The following is a 23,680-nucleotide window of genomic DNA, read 5'->3' as shown; positions in this document are numbered from 1 at the left end:
AAAAAAAAAAAATTCAAGGCCCAAGCTTATAAGCCTTATAAGGATAAGACAGCTAATCTTGCAAAGACTATTAACCAGGAACAGTGGAGGGGTGGAAGGTCAGGCAATGCAGTTAATGGCGAATGGCAACAAGAAAACTGGGCACTTCGACAAACCTCGTGACCCCCCCCCCCCCCCCCTCCTGCATACATACTAGCACCCGAAGTGTGTAAAAAAAATGTTTTCCGCCTAATTTGTTTCTAGCCAGCAGAAAATAACTTGTTTACCCTGTATTTGGCTGGAGTCCCCACAGGCACTTGTCCACTGTACCATGATCTCCCCTTGTTTCCTGACAGAGTCCAGATAAGTGTTTCAGTGCTGCCAACCTTCTGGTATAGATTAAGTGTGCCAATACTTCCACCATACATGTGATACCAGAATGTAAAACAGCTTTTGGAAGATGTCCCATTGAACTGAGGGCTCAGTACTCTGGCTTTGTCACCTTTTACTCTTGGACTTGATGTTTCAATGAAGATATAGTATCCTTAAACAGCAATGTGTTAAAATACAAGATCAATTTCAAGAATATTACCTAGAATTCTCTATTTTACTTTGCAGTATAAATGGCATAAATAGCACACCTATCTAAGAAGGACACAGGTTTACTACTCTTCGACCATGCAATGCCTATTAGCAGTAGAATATTTTTTATCACTATTATTAATTATTTTTTCTTTTTTTATTCTGCATTTCACACAATAATAACAAAACACACTAAAATACTAACAGTGCCGACAACTCTACAATATACAATGTAACAGTAGAATCCTATTAGCACTTAGTTATCATGAAAAGTACGGTTTACGATTTACAACACTGAATGAGCTACACGCTTACTGATCACTTGTCCATTAATGTTCAGATATAAATAATCTGCTATTACAATTATCAGTAACCATTACCCGCTGATAATTTTAGGAGATAAAGGATGAATGAAATACCGAGTAAATGCATTGTGTCAATGATTTGGACAACAAATGCAAGGAAACGTTGGTATAATTAATTGTTATATTTCGATATAATTCTATATCATCTTCAGACTAAGGTGACAAACTAGTAGCTAGGATTTAAATACTGAAAGATGGTACATTAGCATTTAAAACATGCACATGAAAATACAAAACAAAGACGTTAATGTCAAGAGAATAAGCATAGTTCTCTGCTAGCTTTTAAACCATTGTTCAAAGATGGTGCTGAACGCTTGATATGGTAGGCTTCTTTGTATAGTAATAGATTCCAGTTGTCATCGCTGTCTATTATCTTTGTGTTAACACGCACGATTTGGGTGAGAAATTCTTTGTTCATTGCAGTAGAAGGTGGGTTGCTGTTAATAAAAATGTCCGGTAGATTGTATAAACCATGTATGTGTTTGATCTGATCACAGTAGCACAGCTGTTTATATATAGCACTCTCTTTGTCCATGGTCGCATGTTCTTGTGTGCGGACAAGCAGAGTTCTGTTAGTTTTGCCGATGTACGAGGAATTGCAGCCGGGACAAGTGAAATCATATACAACATTTGATTTGCTTAGTGGCGGTGTTTTGTCTTTATAGTGCTTGTGAAGAAACTTAACTTTGTGGTCTTCTGTTTTATTCGGATGTTAACATTCGGGTCGACGAGACATCTACGAAGCTTACGCTTAAGTTTCTTAACAAGCTGTGTTGTAAGGTCACCGACGAACGGTATGGTAAGCCAGATAGTTGAATCTTGGTTGTCGCGTGACGTATCGTTGGTATTATGATTTTGAGCATTATTCTGGGCGTTGGTAGTAAAGCGGTCAATTAATGAGTTCGCAATACGTCTAGGGAAACCGTTATCGAAATATAACAATTAATTATACCAAGGTTTCCTTGCATTTGTTGTCCAAATCATTGACACAATGCATTTACTCGGTATTTCATTCATCCTTTAACAATTATCAGTCATACTTTGATTACTAGGCTATAGCATGTTGATCTGTCATTGCACATAGTTTTAAATGTGTAGATGTTAACACATTTGCAGCTTTAAAGCTAAGTATCTTAGACCCTTAGGCAAAATGATTGCTCTTCTTTTTACAAAATGGCATTAATCTCTGCATTAACTAGTCAAATACTTGATTCAATGTATTCTGCTTCGGCCTACCTGAGGTGGAACCCAGACGATCTCTGTCAGGGCCAGTAAAGGAACTTGTTGTGCTTCCTTTTCCCCGTATCCAATCAAATTGATCACCGGCCATGTTAGTCCATGTGCAAAGGTCAGACTGGAAATTACAGTCCCCTACAATGGAGTGGATGGTACAAAATTTGATTGTTATTTGATCCTAGAATGATCATGTTGTTATGTTGTTTTGGTATTGGCATGGCCAATAACATTATTAATAACTAATGTTCACAATTAATTAATTGGCAGGTAGATGCACAAACTAGGGAACTTAAGCACAGATGGCAACTAGAAATCAAATTGCCCTTCTTTGGCAGTATTAGGGGACAGGAATGGCCCATCTAAATTTTGCAGTGCTCGCAAAATTAGGCTTCTGCTTGAAATGCTCGCAAAATTTTTTGTGGGTGCTCGTTTGCTCGTGGTCGCATATTTTTACAAGTGCTCGCATGCTTGGTTTTTAGTAGAGGTAGCTTTTTGAAATATGCTCATTGCTCGCAAGGCTAAATTTTGTCAATGCTTGCTCGCAAAGAAAAATGCTGTGCTTGCATGCTCACAAAGACCATTTGATACCCCTAGTATTATGGACTTCTCCGTGAAGTCAAGTTACAAATGCTAAAACAGGGGATCACAAACAATATTATCTTGCAATTATGAAGGATCACTAACCACGATTGGCACATTCGCCTCGAGCCACTGAAACATCGTCAATGGCAATGTCACTTCTGGCACCAGTTCCTCTGACTCCCTCAAAGACAACCTGCATAAAATATGCCTGTTAATTTTCTTAATTTCAACTGCACTTACAAGTGTCTATCCTTTATTCCTGTTATTTAAGTAGTGGGGTGAGGGGGATCCTCATGGGCCCGATGAGGATAAGTAAGTAAAGTAAGTGTCATTTCGAAGAAAAAGTTAAACTGGAGCTAATGCAGCCAGCAGTCTTCCCCCTCAGCAGTATATGACCTGATGGCCAGCCCTTGGATTACATGTGCAGTTCATTTAGCTGATCAGTTGCAGATCAAATCACTACTCATCAACGCTACCGAATCTTTGCAGGAGATCATTGGACCGTGGTGCATGTACGATAGTCCAGCACAGAGCAAATCTGGTTTAATGAAAGGACAACAATCTTTATCCTCTATCACCTTGCTTACCCAATGTGCTCAAAGCCTTGAGGAAAGTTAACACTCAATAACCAATTGGAAGTCATGTTGACTTGATAAACTTACACTGAATTGAGTTGTACTGTTTAGTGTGACTCGTCCTCTCAGCCAAGTCCTTTGAAGACCCTGATCACCCGAGATGCTCCAAATTGCACTGCCAAGACTGTTTCCGACTTTTTGATAGACATTGAGTGTTCCAAGTGAAGAACCATACATCATATACCAAAAGGTAAGGCAATTTCCAGTGGAGGATGTCTTAGGGTAAGTTTTCATTATCCTGGCCTTGGCGCCACTGCTTTGTCCAGAGGCTTCAAACAGCATGTAATATCCTATAAGGAAACAAAGAAACCAGTTCTTACTTTACCTGTAGGCCTTTGCAAGATTGACTTTATGCTGGTAGTTGCTGGTGGCGTGACAACTATGGTCATTCTATTTTTTTATTGATATGTTTGCCACAACCAATAGAAACCCACCACTTGAAACCATATGCTATTACATGCTCAAATTGTCTGTACTGGTTTTATAACAGAAACATGAACTCTGTTTCTATCACTTTGACTGACTGACTGACTGACTGACTGACTGACTGAGTAACAGTAACAGTAACAGTAAATCTTTATTGTGCCTTACACTCCAAAGGGAGGCATTGGTCTAGTTACAATAAAGGTGTTATAGCAACTATGCTAACAAATTACTTAATAACAAACAATGAAATTACAATGCAAACGTTTACGGTAATTGAAGGCCTAAGCGCAAGAAACGCACTTTGTGTTTTGGCCAAATTAAAAAAATGTCACAAACAACTCCAAATTTCGCACGCAAGTTCGTTTACGTGTGCTTAACATTGATCTGTATTCAAATTCGCTGAATCTAGCTTCGTTTTTTAGAAATTACGTATGCAAAGAACAAAGGCGTTTGCAAAGCTTACGTTCTCCACCGTCAGCCAGCAGCATGAGTTTTTCGACACATCGCGTGTAAATCTTTCCTTCTAGCGTTATTTAACTGTCCGGGGAGGTTGAAAAACGTGTCAGAGCCATGATTTTAGTTCCTATCCACCATTTTGAGGATTCGCTTTAAGAAAAGGACTGGACTGAACACATTCTGACGCGATGTCACCTGATAGGCGTCACGTGAGAGGAAAGAGAAAAAAAAAATGGCCGTTTGTTCCTGAAAATCATTTGAAGCCTTTGGTTAGTTTTAGCGTAAGTGCTGCTGCCAGGTGGTTGAAGGACATCATTAAGTCTGAATACCCGTAAGTTTACAGCATCACTCGAAGAACTGAGTGATGTTTCTGCCTTTGTTTTGTACAACAGCGCTGTTTAGCGCTTCGGAAAAAACGTTGCACAAACCAAGGTAGTTTTGAGCCTGGCGGCATAGAGAGTCTAAAACAAGAGGTTTCTTGCCGGGAACTTCGTCAACGCGAGTTTTGCAGGATCCGCTTGGGTGCTGCCGCGACAAAGTTGCCGAGAAGTGACCTGGTTTTAGACTTTAAAAAATTCTTTATATGTTCCCCAGGACACCTTCCCTTCGCAAAATATTTTCTGTGTCTCATTAAATATTCATCAATGAATCTATCGATTCGTGCGAACGAAAACCTCATAAGTTTATCTTGTTTTCGCGGGATTTTGTAGATGTGTGATGATGTAAGGAGTGGAGATAGAAGTGAGAGCAAGCCGGCGGCACTGAACTGAAAGCAAAACTAGTATAATGTGACAACACGAGCAAACGTATTCAATCAACAAACAGTCTTTATTTCACTTTCACCTCGGCAAATTACAGCTAACGGTGACAGAGTAAAATAGTCTTGCCCGAAACAACAGAAACTAGCTAACCACAAGCAGACTGCAGAAAAAGCTGGCTGCAAGCAAACTGGCGTGAAAGCTTACTGCATTAAAAGCGCGATCTAAAGGTTGAGGCTGACTCTGATCCTAAACTTAACTTGAAACGGCTTAACCCTAATCCCTTGGGGTTAGTGTTAAGTTTTTGCTTGTTTTTTTTTTTTTTTTTTTTTTTTTGCGTTAGGGCTAGGCTTTTGCGTTAGGGCTAAGTCTGTAACCCTAATCTGAAACTCTAACCCCGACCCTACGGCCTTGGGGTTACCCGTTTTGCGTTAGGGCTAGGACTGTAACCCTAAAAATTTAGCTGACTTCATCGTCTTGAGAAACAAAAGGTTTCCTTTGTTTATCGTTTGTAAAAGAAAAGTCAAAAGACACCGCGCCAGCAAAAACCTTGTCTTTTTGCATGTGTTATTTTTCGAAAACGAAGGAAAGACCAGCAAAATTAAATACAGGGCAGTGTTGAGCACACGTAAACGAACTTGCGTGCGAAATTTGGAGTTGTTTGTGAGAATTTTCAATTTGGCCAAAACACAAAGTGCGTTTCTTGCGCTTACGCCTTCAATTATTGGACTATTAATTATACAACTATTTATTGATATAACTTTCAATTTAAAATTTCTTTTCTTTTTTGAAACATTAGGAAGATATATTTAGCTATGATTCTAGAGGTAGCATAATTATCTAGTTTAAGAAGGTACTTTATTTTTTCATGATCAGTTAAATCTACAAAGCGAGGATCAGTTTGTGACACGATTGAATGAAGCTCTTTTCTAATATCATTATACCCTTTGCAATACATTAAAAAATGCTGTTCGTCCTCTATGTGGTTTTCCTTACATACCAAGCACTTTCTTTCTTCAGCTGGTATGGATGCTCTTGCATTTTCATATTTTCCAGTCTGTATGCGTAGGGAATGTACCCCTAATCTTAGCTTAGTTATTTTTATTCGATGCGCTGGATTTTTAACTGTAGTGAGATACTCTTCTAATTGGTAATCTTTTTTAAATTCTTTGTGAGTGAATTTTTCTCTAGAGCTAACTGACGCGCAATTTCGGACCTTTGACCAATTTTGGAAATAATTTTTTCTTAACCTATGTTTAATTTTAGAGCAAGAAATCGTTGAAAGTTGTGGGGCTGATGTGTCATTATCGGAGAGAATTCCTAATGCTTCATCATCATTTAATAAACTAACAGATTTAGTATGTTTTCTGGCGTAAAGAAATGCATCATTTAATATGGGATTGGTTATCTTATGTTCTAATCTTTGAAAATAGCATAAGATAGATGCTTTAATGTCTATTGCTAAAGGGTATCGACCTAGTTCTGCTCTACATGCTACGTTTTCTGCATACCATGGTACATTTAATGCTGACTGACTGACTGACTGACTGACTGACTGACTGACTGACTGACTTAATTAATTACTAACTAGAACTGTTACTAAGTTATCTACTAGATGATTACAATAAACTAACTAAAAACTAATTATATATAAACTCACTGTGTCTGTGGCGGGTTGTTGAAGCCGACTGACTGACTGACTGACTCACTGACTCACTGACTGATTTTTTTTGGAAAAGCAGAATTACTGGATCAGTGTAATAACACATTGCCTTTAAAACTTATCTAGAACCCTGCTGGTGTTACAAATAATTTCTTACCTAGACTAGATCCTAGGGTGTGGTCAACTAATGGTCCTGTCCCGGGTGTTGGTGTTGCACCCTTGTTTCGAGTCCATTCAAAGTTGTCTGTTTTGTCCTGAGTGAAGGCGCACAGATCTTGCTGAAAGTCACACACACCTGGAAAGACAAAAGGTAAGCAAACAAAAAATGTGGCAGTGTTCATGGACATTTGAACTATCAGTCAGAAGTTAAAGAGTCATTCTACAAGTGCTCACCAGATGATGCACATGATCCATCGTCCAACTTGATGTCATCCACAGCAATGTCGCCTCTATAAGATATTCCCCTGATTCCTTCAAAAACCACCTAAATATATAATGAACAAAAGGAAAATCATGTAGATACATTATCAGTATCAAACAACACATTACAGGCAATTGGATAAAAAAATGTTTTACTCTGAAATAGGGACACAGCTGGCATAGGTACTGCATAAACTAGATTAGGAGGGAGGTACTGTGGAGTTAAGTGTCTTGACCAAGAACAACACCATGACGCCGATCACCAGTGCATGATCAGTGCTTGAACCAAGCACTGGTGGCCAGTGTTGACCAGTTAGCTCTATTGGTAGAGTGTCAAACTACAACCAGGAGGTCTTGGCTCTGGGCCATAAACCAGACTAACGATTAGGGTCTTAAAATTACTTAGGAGAATGTGCTGCCTTTGCAATGACATATGCAAATGGTTAGATGTTCTAGTCTTTTAAGATAAGGAAGATACGTCATAGGGCCTGTCTCCTGCATCTTCACCGTTACGGAGATGAGGAGACATTAAAGAACCCACACACTTATCACAAAGAGTAGGGTCTAAAGTTCCTGGTGTTGTGGTCTGGTCTTTGCCTGTTATACTGTCAACATTGGGGTGGTAATGCTAGGAGATACTAGATATGATAAAGCTACTCTACAAATTCAAGGGTAAATTAAGTATAATATCATATCATATCAAGACAGCTTGAACCAGAATCCAACATGCTAACCATAAACTCCCTAAACTTACCGAATATGATTGGCTCATTTGAATATCTACTTTGGCTAGTTTCCAACTATTCCCTTGTGTTCCTTTTTTTGACCAGATTGCAGATCCTAGAGTAGTTGTGTTGGTATACACATTCAATGATGATATGTGAGGACCATACATATGATACCAAAACCTCAAGCACTTTGTACTTTGCTGCGACACAGAGACCACAGGGCTAGAAAGACGTGCAAAATCTCCATTTTTTCGAGGGGATGATGCCTCGATGTACACATATCGACCTAGAAAAAATTAAATTGGGGCTTAAATTTAAGTATTGAAGATATAATAACAAGTGCAATAAACAGCATTTATTAACTTAAGCTCTTAAGATAAAACAGCCATGACGAACTGTATCAGATCAAGTGACTGAAATCTATCTCTTTTCAGCCCAGGGCTATATTATATAAATCATTCAGTTTCAAGCCAATAAGCACAGTTACTGTCCATGAGTCACAAACAATTGCACAAAGGTACCAAATGAATGTTTCGCAGTATTCCTTTTATGAAATGAATATATATGAAATTCATATTTTTGTACTGCGGATATACATTTTAAGCAAATGAAAGATCATCGCAGTAATGTACTCAACTTAAGACGGAATCCACTAGGAAGTCGAGTAATATTTATTAAAGTTGGACAAAAATCAATTTCCAGAATAATTTAAATCCTATTGCGTTATTTTCTACCCTTAATAAAAGGTAAAGATGTAAGTAATTATCCGTGATAACACCAACAACGATTTCTTATCAGAATCTGAGAAAATGAATTTCAAAGTTCACAAGGTATAGGAAAAATCTCACGTGTAGCCATTTTGTAAATTCGTCTTAAGCGATTCAGTGGAATTCAGCGGAACTTCAAAATGTGTTTTCGATGTGTGGTGTTGTTAGAAAAGATTTCTTTTGATAAGATATTTGAAGCAGTAACAAAAAAGTTTGCAATAACGTGGAAATAATTCTGGTACAACAATTTCTTATCCGAGTCTGAGAAAATGATATTTAAAGTTCACAAGCTATGGGCAAAAGCTTACATCTTTTAAGCGATTCAGTGGAATTCAGCGGAACTTCAAAATGTGTTTTCGATGTGTGGTGTTGTTAGAAAAGATTTCTTTCGATAAGATATTTGAAGCAGTAACACAAAAGCTTGCAATCAGGTGTAAATAGTTTTGGTACATAATTTTGTCCAATAACTACTCGAAGTCCTGGCGGATTTCCTCTTAAGCAGTTGAGAAAAGCAAGCCTGAAAAAAATTCAGGCTTACGGTAAACGGGAATCGAACCCATGATCACTGTGATACTAGTGCAGCGCTCTAACCAACTGAGCTATCAAGCCAACTGGGAGCTGGTCACTTGTGAGTTGGTAATATACCCGTGGATGGAGAAGATATGAAATCAATGTATATTACGAACTCACAAGTGACCAGCTCCCAGTTGGCTTGATAGCTCAGTTGGTTAGAGCGCTGCACTAGTATCGCAGAGATCATGGGTTCAATTCCCATTCAAGCCTGAATTTTTTTCAGGCTTGCTTTTCTCAACTGCGTAAGTTGATAAGTTGAGTGCAATACTGCGATGATCTTTCATTTGTATTCCTTTTGTTCCATTTTACCTTGACAATAATTATGTTGGGTAATAAAAACTAAAACTCACCTGTAAACAAAAACACAGCAGTGGCATTAGTGTTCTGAGCACCTAGCCCTTCTGAGCCACAATTAGCAGACGGTCCATGTTTATTGTATCGCAGTTCAGCCTGAACATCAGCATAGCAACCATACCCACGCGAGCCAAAGTTCCTTATGCCAATGCCTTGGAACAGTTTATTTGTGATTTTGTTTGCTGCAGTTATACACTGTTGTATCACATCTGATCCTTTGATGCCTGTCTTCACTGTTGACCGTAATATATGGTCTCCTTTGTATGTCTGATAACAGCCATAGGGATAAACAGCTGAAATGACAAATGAATACAGTCAAGAGTTTGGAAATTAACTCAGTCACCCTCAGTCAATCTCCGCATGCTGTGCAGTAAATAAGGACTTTACAAGGGATTAAAACTGGCTTTTGCCTTTAGCGTTCTGTTTGCCAACTGTTTTCTTTCAACTCCTTTTCCACTGATCCCAGCTCTGGTCACTTTGGATGACCAGAGTTTGGCAAATACATGGATAAGGTTTACTAATAATAATAATTATAGCAGTAATATTAATAATAATAGCGGTGACTGTGTCTGAGAGATGGCAATAAATATTCAACTGGTAGCAAGTGAACACTAAAATTTACTGGCTCAGAGTTTTTTCCTGCAATGAACACTTATCAAAATGATGATCAAATTATATTATTCTGGATATCACAAAAACCTTATCTATGCTGTAATATTATTTAAACCATGCCATAGAAAATACAGCCAATCAGAATACAGGAAAGCCGTTGTGTATTTGACGGTATTCAACCCAACCTTCCCAAGGTGCGCTGCGATCTCATTCTCGATGAAATTTAGTAAGTGTATTTTCTATGGCATGGTATAAAATAGTTACACAACACTTTCTCGTTGTATACTATGGAATATCCCACTTGTCATTTGTGTTTCCTTTGTATACACCAAGAAAATACAAGTGAATCATGGGATATTCCATATTATTTTTTTCTTTGTTCGTGAGCGGGCGGTATTCTACAAATCCTGCGATCTGATTGGTTCCGGGAGCGGGCGGTATTCTCCAATCCGGCCCGCTCACAGCGGGCGGTATCCGTTGCGAGATGAATCGTCGAGTGTACTTTCCGCGCGAAATCATTTTGCTGCGTTGTACGAACGAAAACATGAAAGATTTGCTCTGTAAAATCGAAATAGCTGCTCACCAGTCGTTGTAAATGAGAAAGGACAAAATAGAAGTGGAATTAAAGGCCTCGAAGTTCTTCCAAAGGCGAGTAAACATTTCTTTATCGACAAAATCGAGTTCTAGTTTCGTAGTTTGTGGTTGTTTGTCTTGTTTGTACATTTCGCAATCATTTTAACGCCATTGCGGTAAGCTGCACCGGTTTTTAACTTCAATTTTGAGTAACAACTGCCTTTTATCGGCCACTTTTTTGCCAAAACAAAACACTAGTTGACATCATTCAAGAAAATGAGGTTCTTTAATTAAAAACAGTCAAAATAATTCTCGCAATATTGTGCCGTACGAAATTCTGCTGGGAATCAACGCAGAGTTTATTAATACGTTAAAAACAGTTATGTTTAGCTGTACCGAAACTGTGTTTCAGGAGATAATATTTTTTAGTCCGAGAAGGAATTACTATCTTACGAACACAATTCCTTTCAAAACATTCATCGGGAAGCCGAAATCGATTTAAAAGTGTTCAGTTTAATCAATGATATAAATTTTTTTTTTTTTTTTTTTTTTTTTTTTTTTTTAATTTATTTGCAACACACACACACAAAAAAGCTTATTTACAAATCAATTGATACAGGTACTTACATCACTTACAGAAAAAAAGGCTACTTACAAAAAGATAACTTAAACTACTTACTTACACTACTTACATTACTAAAATACAAATATAATTGTTGAGTAGAAGAAGAAAACTAACACTATACTTACACTTAGTCTATAGAGAAAAAAAAAAAAAAAAAAAAGAAGAACAAGGGAAAAAAAAAAAATTACAATCACACGATGCGAGAAATACAAGAAGTGTCTAATTATGATTTCCGTCAAAAAAATTATAAAATATTAACTCTACTGTTGAAAAACAGGGAGAAGCTCTTTCCATTTTTCGCTATGATTTTTTAGGTTTTTGTTTTGTTTAGCTATGGCAAGTTCTAAATTGTACGTTATTTTTATCCTGGCTTTCAATAATGAAAGAGATGGCTTTATATTGAGGTTTCGACATTGAAAAATTACTTGCTTACATAAGATGATGATATGATTTAGTAAAGGAAGATTTTTTCTAAAAAACCCAAATGTTATATTAAAAGCATTTAAATTATTAACGTCAGTAAGGTAGTTTTGAAGCCATTCCTTTACTGAAATCCAAAAGCCAGATGTAATTTCACAGTGAATGAATAAATGCTCAAGGGATTCCTCAGATTCACCACAAAACGTGCACGAGAAGGAAGGAACTAGACCCATTTTATAAAGGGCTTTATTAGTGAACACAATTCTGTGTAATAACTTATACTGGAATTCTCTAGTTTTGGAATAAACAGTTACGCTCCTAGGAAGGTTATAAATATCTTGCCATGGCAAATCAGTTGTTGGAAATAATTCTTCGTATTTACGTTTTGATGTCGGAGCAGCCTCTATCTTCTTCACAAGATCCCAATATAGCACCTTCGAAGTCGTCGGGAAAACAACGTCTTTGGAATCGTTTGTGTCGGCGCGAATTATTTGTAATTGTTGTTTTAAAATAGCTTTCCATTCCAACGGGATAGTGTCAAAAATACTCATAAGAAGGAAGTGTTCAGCCATTGTTATATTTTTGTTCTGTAATGCGTCCCAAGTCTTAAGTTTACCTGTGTCATTTAACAAGTCACGTAATTTGATTATACCTTTCTTGACTATTTTATTTCTAAACAGCGGTTTTCCGTCTATACAAATGAACTTGTTGTTCCAAATGAATTCATCTAACACGTTCGCAGGAGTGGAAATGAGCTTTTCCTTGTAATTTGCCCACTCATTCAGACATTCTCTATAGAACTTTGGAAATGACTTTGGAAGATATTTCACATCGTAATTGCAATTCAGCAAGAAGGAGCCTCCAAAATCGAAAAGGTAATTATCTAGGAACACCTTCCAGATGCTGTCATAGCTCTCCGAATATTTTTTCATGCACATAATTCTTTGTGTTTTAATGAGTGTCTCTATATGGGGCATTCGCAATCCCCCATTTTTAAAGTCACTGATCAGAGTTTTGCGCTTTATTTTATCTCTTCCAGATTTCCATACAAACTTAAAGAGAACGGAGTTTATCTCTTTGATAATTTCTTTTGTAAGGGGAATTTGAGAGGCTCGGAACATAAACTTTGGAATTGCGAAGGTCTTGATGATTTGAATTCTTCCAAGTAAAGTTAAATTTCTCCATTGCCATGTAGTCAAAGATTTTTTTATGGAGTTAATAATTTTTTCAAAATTGAGTTCTTGGAATTTTTGCCAGTCGTAGGTGAAATATATACCTAAAATCTTTATTGGCTTGTTGACCTTGTCTGTTCCAAGGTCTAGATCTTCAGGGTAGTTATGTAGGCTGCCAAGCCAATATGCCTCCGTTTTCTCTTCGTTTAGTTTCAACCCAGAAACAAATCCAAATTTATTTATAACTTCCTTTAATGAAAAGAAGGATCTCGTGTTTTTTACGAAAGTAGTAAGATCATCGGCGAAAACAGTTAGTTTTACTTCTTCATTGCCCACTTTAATACCTTCGATTTCTTTGTTTTGGCGTATTGCAATATTAAGAACTTCAAGCGCGATAATAAAAAGGTAAGGCGACAAAGGGTCACCTTGTCGCACCCCACGTTTAATTTCAAAAAGATCCGATGCAAAGCCATTGTTCATTACACAGCTCGAGATATCAGAATAAAGAACCTTGACCCATCTGATAAAGGAATCCCCAAAATTAAAAGTTTCTAGTGTGTTGAATAGATACTGCCAATTTAAAGAATCGAAAGCTTTTTTAAAGTCGAAGGTTGTCATTAAACCGGGAATGTTGTAGATTTTGGTATATTCCATGACATCGTTAATTGATCTAATTGCGTCAAAAATAGTCCTGCCTTTAACATATGCACATTGATTTGCATGAATAATGTGTGGTAGAACCTTTTCCAACCTGGTTGCTAGAGCTTTAGAGCCGATCTTATAATCCACATTAAGCAAGGATATAGGTCTCCAATTTTCAATGTGTCTCCTGTCTTTGTCTTTTTTTTCGATAAGCCGAATGATTGCTTGTCGTTGTGAGTGATATAAATGCTTTGCCTTGATTTTACATTTACGCCATATTTACTACTTCAATTTCTTTTATTGAATCTCTTCAGTGTCAATTTAATATGCTAAACCTTTCTGTTAGTTCGGCTCATTTAAGCGAGGCTATTTTATTCCGAATTAAATAACAAACAGGCAGCATTTTAATTACACTCTTGCTAATCCGTCGATCGACACAACATTAAAATGACGCGCGTATACAAACAAAGATTTTGTGAAAAAATCTTCCTAGGTTTCTTTTAAAAACAAATAAAGTAGGAAAAAAAAATAAAAACGTTATTCACCAGCCTTGGTCGGTCAGTATTGGGAAAAACTGTGCCCTCAGTCTTGGATACCGCCCGAGGCCTGCGGCCTCGGGCGGTATCCAAGACCTCGGGCACAGTTTTTCCCAATACGGACCTCCCGGCTGGTGAATAACCTATATGTATACCACTCGAAAGCGTTGCATAACTAGTATATATTGTATGTTTACCCAAGAGATTTTGATGTTTAAGCTGAAAACTCAGTAGGGGTATAAGGAACAATTTTTTTTCTTGCCACCACACTTAATTCCCATATGATAATTTCCATGGTTATATAAAGTGAAACCTCTTGTCAAAGGCAACCACCCTTTTTGCCAAGCAAAGGTTATTGCTTAATTGCTTACTTCTACAACATAAGATTAAATTTAGTTGGAAGGCATAAGTCAGAGACAATTGGCAGTTTGTTTATTGTGTGGTTCCAGAAAATATCCATACTCCTCCCCCCCCCCCCCACAGAAGGGATTGGAAATTTCGGGGGAGGGGGGGGGGCACAAAGACCAAAACTTAAAAGCAATGTATGAAGTAAAATTGGAATTTCCAGAGGGGTGGGGGGGGGGTCATAGGACAAATCCCTACATGGGGGATATGGATATTTTCTGGAACCACACATTAAAGGTGGGCCATCAAAGAGGGGCAAACATGTACATGTCAAATTGTTTTACTTAGATGGAACTTACTGCTCGGCACACAGTTTCCCCATTTGCCATCTGAAGGATAATTGTTTGTTGTTGAGCACCAGAGAAGAATATGGCGAGCATCTGTGCATTTGGTATATGTTGTGCCACGGTAAGTAAATGGGAACACGCATGCTGCACCATTTGAATTACCACCAATGGTTAAAACTGTAAATGACAAACAAAATGCTTACTAGTAATACGTGACTCGCAGGGCCTCGCGAAGCTCTGGGTTATTGTTGCCTAGTAACGGACAAAATACAGCAGACAGAATAGAAACAGAAACTGAACAACAACAAACTACGCGGTTACAGAGACTTCGACAAAATACCGCGGACAGAATACAAGCAGAAACTGAACAACAACGAACTGCACGATTACAGAGACTTCGACAAAATACCGCGGACAGAATACAAGCAGAAACTGAACAACAACGAACTGCACGATTACAGTAGCGGCGAATACAGCCGCCTCTCATTCGCGTCCCGCAACGAAGAGCGAAACAGATTACAATTACTGAGACAAAATTATACAGACAGACTTTTAGTAGAATAGCAACTGAACAGCTACAGGATAGATTACAATTAAGAAGGGAAGGGATGCAGCGAGCTTACAATTAGAATCGAAGGAGAGAAATATTCGATTACAGTCTGCTCGAGAAAATAGTGACGCGTAGACAACAACAACAATTACAGCAACAGCAACAGGAACTAAACAGAGATGATTATCTTTTCAATGGATGGAGAAATCCCGATCAGCCTTGACATCAGCAACAATGGGTTCAGAACGAAATGGCAAATTTTCGTGGAAATCAGATAAAAATTAAAGGCTCAGGATTCGAACCCGCAAAAAAAAAAGGAAAAAAAAAAAACCCTAGCCGGATTCGAACCCCCGTCCTCAGTCCCGAATATCTGATTTCAAGTTCGACGCCTTACCATTAGGCCACCAGCGCGCGGCCGTGTGACGTCATTTCTGCCACACACCAAGCTCACAAATATATATGACCGTAAACTCCACACGAGATTTCATCCCGCCTGAGCCCTTTGAGGGACAAAATTATACACTCCGCTACACTCGGCCTTCGGCCTCGCTTCGCGAGGAATTAATCCATGTACTTGAAGCAACAAATTAAAAAAAAATATATCAAGTACATGCCATCAAAAAATGTTGGGAACCCTGCAAAGAACACCTCAAAGCTGTCCAGATCCAAGCTGCTGTCGTTACCCATAAGCTCCCAAATAACCTGACGATGGGAACTAAGCAGTCTGCTTGTATACTGCAGGGGCTGCACCCTACCAGTAGTCATTTTCATGACAATTAAGTTGCACTCAGTTTTGCAAGGACGGTGGAATATTTTCCAATTAGGGGGGCTGACTAGTGACTCGAAGTGGGTGGGGGGGCTTAAGGGACTCTTCTCTTATGAATTCTTTATTTTTTGGGTAAAAGTGGGGCTGAGCTAAAGCCCCCCCCCCCCTCCCCTCCCAACGGCTCGGCCATCCCTGTTTTGTGACAAGGCAGTTTTCATGAGTTTCGTATTACTGTCGATTGCATCTACCTGTGAACGCACACGCTGAAAACATGTTTTCAAATGACGTCAAACGTCAGCGTTTCAGGTGTCAAACTGTGAAGTTTAGCCGACCGAAACGCGAACTTTTGCACTCAAAATACTCACCATAAACACTGAGTACGGGCGAAACTTTACACTAGAAATGATTCAAGTGAACCTGTGTATGCATATCGACACAGATCAGCATCAGTTTCTCAGAAGAAGTTTCTATATCTAATCTTTCCGCCATTTCGAAACCGGAATGTGTTGAATTTTCGGCGCGAAAGTTGCCGTTACGAACTGCTAAACTTCAAAGTTTGACACCTGAAACGCTGACGTTTGACATCATTTGAAAACATGTTTTCAGCGCGTGCGTTCACAGGTAGATGCAATCGACAGTATTAGTTTGCAAGATTAGCCAAATTGTAAGTATTGTATTGTGAATAATCAAAAAAAGTTATCAAGGAAGGGAATAAACAAGCTTAACCCAAAAAAGAGGCTGTCTTCTGTTGTATAAAAACGTGAACCAAGTCAGGTTACATACAGCCAGTGATACAACAAAGTTTGAAGAAACACTAATGTTAAGTGAAGCCCAACATGATTCATGATTTGTACTTACTAGTATTGGATTTCGGTGTGTGATCAGAAGACGGTCCTGTGCCTCCAGAACCAGTTCGTCCATGGAACCATCTCCAGTCAAACTTGTCAGTCTGGTCTTGTTTGTAATTGCATAAGCCAGACTCAAAATTGCAATTTTGAGCAGTAGCCCCTGCAAAGAAGATTGAAAAAATTGACAAATTTAATCAACTTATGATAGTTAACGGTCAATTAATTGATTAATAATTACTCTTCAGCTCTTGAAAAATTATGGTTCTTCTCTTGTCCAAGTTGCTTCCAAAACATGTTTTCAGCACAGCGTTTCGCGCTTAAATGGGTCATTAGCTAGTAACAAAACGCGTGTTTTGAAGAAAAATAGTTATCAGAAAAACAGAACGTTTCTGTCTGATAAAAAACGTAAAAAGGCTTTCAAAAAGGCTCTGTTATGACAGCTTGAATAGAGAAAAGTAAACAAGCTTACGCGCTGACCTTGGTTGAAGTTTTGCCACTGCATGAAGTTCTGACTAAAACTTCATGACAAACACACTTCATTCAAACACTCAACCAAATCATAACTGCTACGTTTAACATTTGTGTCACATATGAGTTAACTCGACCTTTTTACGTCTGCAAAGAACTGAATTCCCGCCATTTTTACGACGATCGAGGGCACGCACGATCGATAAGCTTATATATAAAGAAGCAAACAAAACAAAAATGGACGGTTCTTATGGCTTAATCACGTTACAAAGGGTTATTTAAAATCAGTTACCTCATAAAAGAGAATATTTGGATATTCCAAGACCGCAGTCTTAGCAAAAACACTTCCCACAGAGCACTTCCACAAAACATACTACTAACTATGCACAAAATGCATATTCAGTCCACGTGCGTGACGCTAACGCAACCAAACTCCATTCCCTACCCCTGTAATGTCGGCACATTCGTCAAAAACTTCCCTGTTCAACGTTTTTTCTGTAAAACTACTGTATTTCCAACTCTTTTTTCCTGTTCTTGATAAGCCAGAATCCGCGATAAATAGCAAAACACTGCACAACAATTAAAATTCATAGATCGTGTTTACAACCCTTTGTTGCATCTGGTTACAAATATAAGTCCTTTTGAGCTCATAAAGATGGCTTTAGAGCCGCAAACAAAGAAATAGTTTACTTAAGACAAGCAGCATTTGTTTAGAAATGCTGAGGAATGCAAACTCAGCGCGAATAATTTTGAACAAAACAAAATAAAACAGCCGAACTTGTCAAACCGGAGTTCAAATATCGAGACAAATTAATGTTATCCTAAGCAAGGTCTTTAATAGCTATATAGCACCGTCTTTTCGCCTTGATATTGCAAAAACTTTCCGAAAAGTAATCCTTTTTCAATCGTTTGTTAATACACTTAATAAAATAGAAAGAAAGCGGACGTGTTTGCTGAAAGGAGATGAAAACTGAACGTCAATTCGCTGAGTATCCGGCACTTGACATTTGGGAATTTTCGTACCATGCGCGGGTCTTCGCGCGGGAAAATTTTCCGCTATCATCTTTCACTCTTGCTTTACTAATGTCACGTAAACAAATCATCTTCGGTAACGATCGGTATGAGTTTCATCCTTTGTGTTGCGATTGTAGCTTGCCACTCTAATGATGTTTTTAACTACAAACTAAGCATTCGTCGCTGAGATATTGATAATGAAGTACGGTAGATAACGCAATAAATGTAATGCAATTATTCCGATAATAAACCGTTGAGCTGCCGCAAAAAAGGAAAAAGCGCTCAATGGTGACCGATCCTACACAAACAAAGGCCTTAATTTTCGTTCACTTTGTTTGATTTTTGTGATCAAATCGACAATAGTTTCTCAGAATCGATTGATTAATGTCTAGTTAATATGAGGTAGAATCGCTTACCTGTTGTGCAGAGCACAAACAGCGCGAGCAGGGACGCCCGTGCCATGTTCAGGGAGCTCTAAGGTCCGCTCTCACTTCAACTCCCCTTCGCTTCGGCGATTTAAAACTCGTCTCACAAAACAAGAACGAGCTGCAAGCCACAAGAAGCCAGGCCTAAGTGAAGAATGTTCACACACTTCAGCGACAATATTAACTTTTTTATTTCGATATTGGTCAGGACAAAAATAGTGTAAGCATTGCACAGTAAAAGTGTTATATCGAGACATGCCAGTTGGCAGTATCCCGTTGTTAGGACGCATCGGGTTCATGTGTGAGGTTTTTTTTGTTCAGTATTTTCTTCACACAGTATTCTCGCCAAAACTCCAAACCTAAATTGAATTTAGTTCACTTAAAATTTATACCATCGCAAAAAATCCAAAGTCCAAACTTATCCTGAAATTGGTATAGGGGCGTTACATAATGATGGAGCCACGCGGTTTAAAAGGCGAGAAATTTCAATTCTTTACCTTGTCTATAAATAGAAAGCGTGCGATTTCCGAGGGATATACCAGCAGAAATATTGCAAAGCCAAAATGATCTTCCTTTTGTGAAGTGCATCTCATATGATGCTCTATGTATTCAATAGTGAATGAGATTGCGGTACATGATGGGGCCCTTATGAAATTCCATTCTGTACCAGGTGAAAGCTGGTTCCAAATTAAAACGTTAACAATTCTCTTTCTTTTAACGGTATTGTGATAAAAACAGCATAATAACTGCGGAAATAGCTATCTTTACGCTTTTTTAGTGTAGCTTAAGTATATTTCGTTGCTAAAAGCAAAACTTCTGAGTTTCTCCGTCTGGCTATCACACCTCTCTTATGTTGTGTTACGGATTAGTGTGGGACAACTGGAGCTTCTAAAATCTGCATTAATTAAAGAGCGGATGAAAAGAGCTGCATAAAAAGATGATTCTTAGCAGTTATCTATCTGTACGCTGACTACGGAAGATTGGAAAACACGGAATTCAGGCAATTTTGCTCTTTTCAAGCTCCTTTAAAAGTGCAATTCAATTATTCGGTGAGCTTTGTAAACACACGCCGGGCACAGCTCACCGAGCGACACTCGCATGGCGCTGCAAGGCATGGCAAAGCCTGAGTACAGTTGCTAGGAAAAAGGCAAGCGAAAAGTTAACAGCTCTAAAATAATACCTTTTTAAATGTCCAACAGTCTTAAAAGACCGTGCTACATGAACGAATGGCGGAAGAACTTCTGACTGCCGCAGAAGGGAATGACAGAGCAGTTTGTGCCCTAGAGAGCTCAGAGGCTGGCACGGAAGAACACCTCAAACATCCCCAGACATAAGTGTTGGCAATCACAATAGATGTCAATCATTCGTTTGTTGTAATATACAAGCAATCATATTGGATGACAGAAAAACAAAGGCCCTCTCTGATTTCAGGTTTATTTGTGCTGCTATTAAAAGAATTTTAGTCCTTTATATTTATCAATGCATAATATCTGTGCCTCTATGATCCATCTTTGCTTAAATAATCTTAAGGCAAACAGTCGGAAACAGCATACCGCTTAAGCTTTGTTTTATAAAGAAACCAAAACACTTTCTTTGTTTCTTCTCTTGTGATGTTGAAAAACAGAGAGAAAAGATGTAATTATATACTTCATAAGTATCAAGTGACCTGCCAAATGTCTATTTAAAATAAAAGGTTTTATTTTGATTCTGCGAGTGTGGAATTGGGGTCATGATTTTCCAGAATGAAACAAGTTTTCCTTGATTAAAACGACAAGGTCGACAAGTAGACCACCTTAAACTCCAGCATTTCAACAAAGAATATTTATGATAAGTGACAGACTGAACATTCCTGGTTTCCCGCGGGTTTCCCGGCAGTTCCCGCCTAGTAGCCAGTCCCCCGCCAACATAAACACGCGTGCGTCTCATGCACGCCTTGCATTTTAGTCGGGTTTCACTGTGTCCCGAAAATATCGAAATCGTGCACATAGAGCAGCCTAAGCCCTCTACGAAATTCTTTTCATCATTGTTTTCATAGAAAGATTTATTTTGGGGCTGAGGATATTCTTAGCTTAATAATCCGAAGATTTGCAATTTTACCCCGACATTTCCTATTTTTCAATTTTTAAACCAATGAATGGAAAGCATTCTCCGAGAAATTCTACATGCATCCACGTTTTAACTGACGTCATTCATGACAGTGTTTTTTCCAGGTTGAATTTAGATAAATTTTGGTTCATTCTGTACATATATTTTATTTTTTTTATTATTATTTTCACCACAAATGGGAAAACAGAAATAAAGTTCTTATTGAAATTTCAGTCTTGGAAACCTTCATAGAGTGCTTCAAAAATTTTTCTTTCTTAGCCTCGACATTCCAGATTTCTCTTTAGAAAAAATACGCATTTACTCAACTTCCTCAAATTGAAATTCCGAGCAAATGACATATGATGAATTATAAATATGGAAAGCTAACCAGGGCAAAAATGGGATAATTGTGCGAGCTACTAGTACAGATTCCAGATTGGTGATTGCATGGTGCGAAAAATAATACTATGGGACAAATACAAATCCCGTCTCCTCTACAAGTGACTTTGAACGCCGATCAATACATCTTCAATATATAATTGAGTATCAGATGAGTACCTTTTATTATTTCATAGCAACAAACTTAAGCGTGGGAATGCAACTGCGACGCTTTAATAAATCAGTTTTATTTTTTTTATTCCATTTTAATTGACATGTTTAAATGTTTCGCATGCTGACGGCTGTTCGACTTAGCTCGACTTTATAAAAATCTCGAAGGGTTTTTTTGTTAATTCAACATAAAATCGGTTGAAATAGTCAATTATCGTACTGCATGTATGATATTTTAATTCACAAATTCTTTATTTAAGCCTTTTAACCGATTCGGGTGCGATCGATTCCCTATCACTATAAATTTTGTTAACTGACTGAGACCTTACTAAAACTGTTTGTGGATTATTCTGGACCATCTAATATAATATATCGCTTCATAAATTTATATTGCTTACTGAAATGATTATTTTTCTCCGCGGAAGATGTCAGTGTTTAAAGTGAACAATATATACTAAAGTAAAGTCTTCATAAATTGTAGTTGTTCGAGAAGCCATTATACAATGTCTAGTGATCTATAGTGCTATTATACAATGGACAAAAGAGAAATGGTTGAGAAGGACGGAGTATAAAAAACTCGGCAAACTTATCTCGCGTGACTTTGATTAATTTATCGCCACGACAAACAATATTTGTCTCCTCTTAAAACTCGAGGACAGGACGTGGGAAGATGATGAATGAAAACCGTGGATTTTGTTTTTCTTTCTTCGGCTGAAAGCTTGTCCATCAAAACGGAGAAAGCCCTTATGGATTTGAGTGTCCTCATCGTCGTTTTCCAGTCAAGTTGCCGGCGTTCCTGACTTTGTAGTCCAAGAATTTTTCTTTAATCAGATATTGCAAGAGGCTTAGTCTTAACGTTAACCACACTAAAATCCCAATTTTTCCAACCGCCTCGATTTCAGTCGAACCACCCGATAACTCGATCAAACGAAAACTCGTTTCCCTTGGGTTCGTTTCACGAAGTCAAACATTGCAATTTTACCCCATATTTATCGAACCAATTTTCGTTTCCCTTTGTGGAGTCGAGATGCACGTGGTATCTTGTCTCAAAGAGGTGGCTATAGAATATTGGTGCTTATGAAAAAACGCCTACTTGGCATGTCTGAACAAACACCGGAAAAACGATGAAATCGTTAGGGAGTCAACATATTATCTGACTGTTACATAAACAGATCAGCAGTTACTGAAAAAATAAGCAAATTATTACACTTGTTCACACACCGCTACTCGAGATCAAATTCACGATATGAGTGGTGAAATTCTAAATACAAAAGAACAGTTGAATATGACTTCTTCCTTGACGTTGTCCGATAACAAAAATGCAGGAAGAGGAACACTATCTGTTCTGATATCGCTAAAAGGGGGTCATACATTGAATGAATATTTGATAGAAAGGAAGTGTTTCATTCGTTACTCAAGCTAGCGTGCGGTCAGCAAATTGGAATATTGGAAGTTAGGTGTTTTTGATTTATGTGTTTCCAGAGAAAACCATGACGTAATTACACCTCTGGATCAAGTCCTTGATCAGTCGGGGAAACAAGTGCCAGTTGATGGCGACATCACTTCTCCGATCGAGAAGTGACTGAGCCCGCGGTTTTCGTCCCATGACTTATTTTTACGCACGACGGCTTTCGGAGTGCTCGTGAGCGCTCGCGCTAGTTTTTGGTTGGAAAAAATAATTCGAAAATTTTTCGAGTGCTTCAACGAAAATTTGACAAAACTGGCAGTTATTCATTCCCCCGACTGTGATGACGTCAAGTCACTCGCGGGATATTTCAAGGTACCGTATTTATTCGATTAAGCGCCCTGGGCGCTTATTAAATTTTCAGTGGACCTTAAGGGTGGGTGCTTATTCAAGGAAGGGCGCTTATTATTTAATTTTCACCATTTCAGCAAGTAGTACGTTTATTTTGCAAGAAAACAATGTATAATAACTAAACATGAAGGTGTACGAAAGCTGAATTTTAAATGTTCATTAAACGTTTCGGTAAAACAAAAACTAAAAAAAATCGGTCTTCGGGATAGTCTCTTACTATCTCAACTTCAACAATAATCAAAATTCCTCTTGTGCCCTCATTTTAGAGGGGTGGGGATGAGCGCTTATTAACTTTTCATACCTACAGGGTGGGCGCTTATTCGAGGTGGTCGCTTATTCGAGGTTGGGCGCTTAATCGAATAA

At 38.2% G+C, this 23,680-nt stretch overlaps 1 protein-coding gene across 2 annotated transcripts in view; it reads right to left on the bottom strand.

The window, feature by feature from the left end:
* The window catches only part of LOC144650974 (MAM and LDL-receptor class A domain-containing protein 2-like), a 126,119-nt gene extending 105,932 nt beyond the window's left edge, over nt 1–20,187 (bottom strand). Inside the window, exons 1-12 of one of the 2 annotated variants that reach the window (XM_078510820.1) lie at nt 20,048–20,187; nt 18,859–19,011; nt 16,971–17,120; nt 14,809–14,973; nt 9,521–9,817; nt 7,857–8,116; nt 7,076–7,166; nt 6,840–6,977; nt 3,407–3,669; nt 2,847–2,937; nt 2,163–2,297; nt 267–523 (exon numbers count right to left, since the gene is read on the bottom strand). In XM_078510820.1, the coding sequence (XP_078366946.1) occupies nt 267–523; nt 2,163–2,297; nt 2,847–2,937; nt 3,407–3,669; nt 6,840–6,977; nt 7,076–7,166; nt 7,857–8,116; nt 9,521–9,817; nt 14,809–14,973; nt 16,971–17,120; nt 18,859–18,904 (1,893 nt within the window). In that variant the 5' untranslated portion in view covers nt 18,905–19,011; nt 20,048–20,187. The remainder of the gene's footprint in view (nt 1–266; nt 524–2,162; nt 2,298–2,846; nt 2,938–3,406; nt 3,670–6,839; nt 6,978–7,075; nt 7,167–7,856; nt 8,117–9,520; nt 9,818–14,808; nt 14,974–16,970; nt 17,121–18,858; nt 19,012–20,047) is intronic. The other variant, XM_078510819.1, reaches the window with a different exon arrangement.
* Nucleotides 20,188–23,680: the final 3,493 nt, after the last annotated feature.

This window comes from Oculina patagonica, chromosome 4 (genome assembly GCF_052425735.1).
Source record: "Oculina patagonica isolate OP01 chromosome 4, crgOcupat, whole genome shotgun sequence".
In the NCBI taxonomy this organism is placed as follows: domain Eukaryota; kingdom Metazoa; phylum Cnidaria; class Anthozoa; order Scleractinia; family Oculinidae; genus Oculina; species Oculina patagonica.
This window is presented reverse-complemented; position numbering and strand designations above follow the sequence as displayed.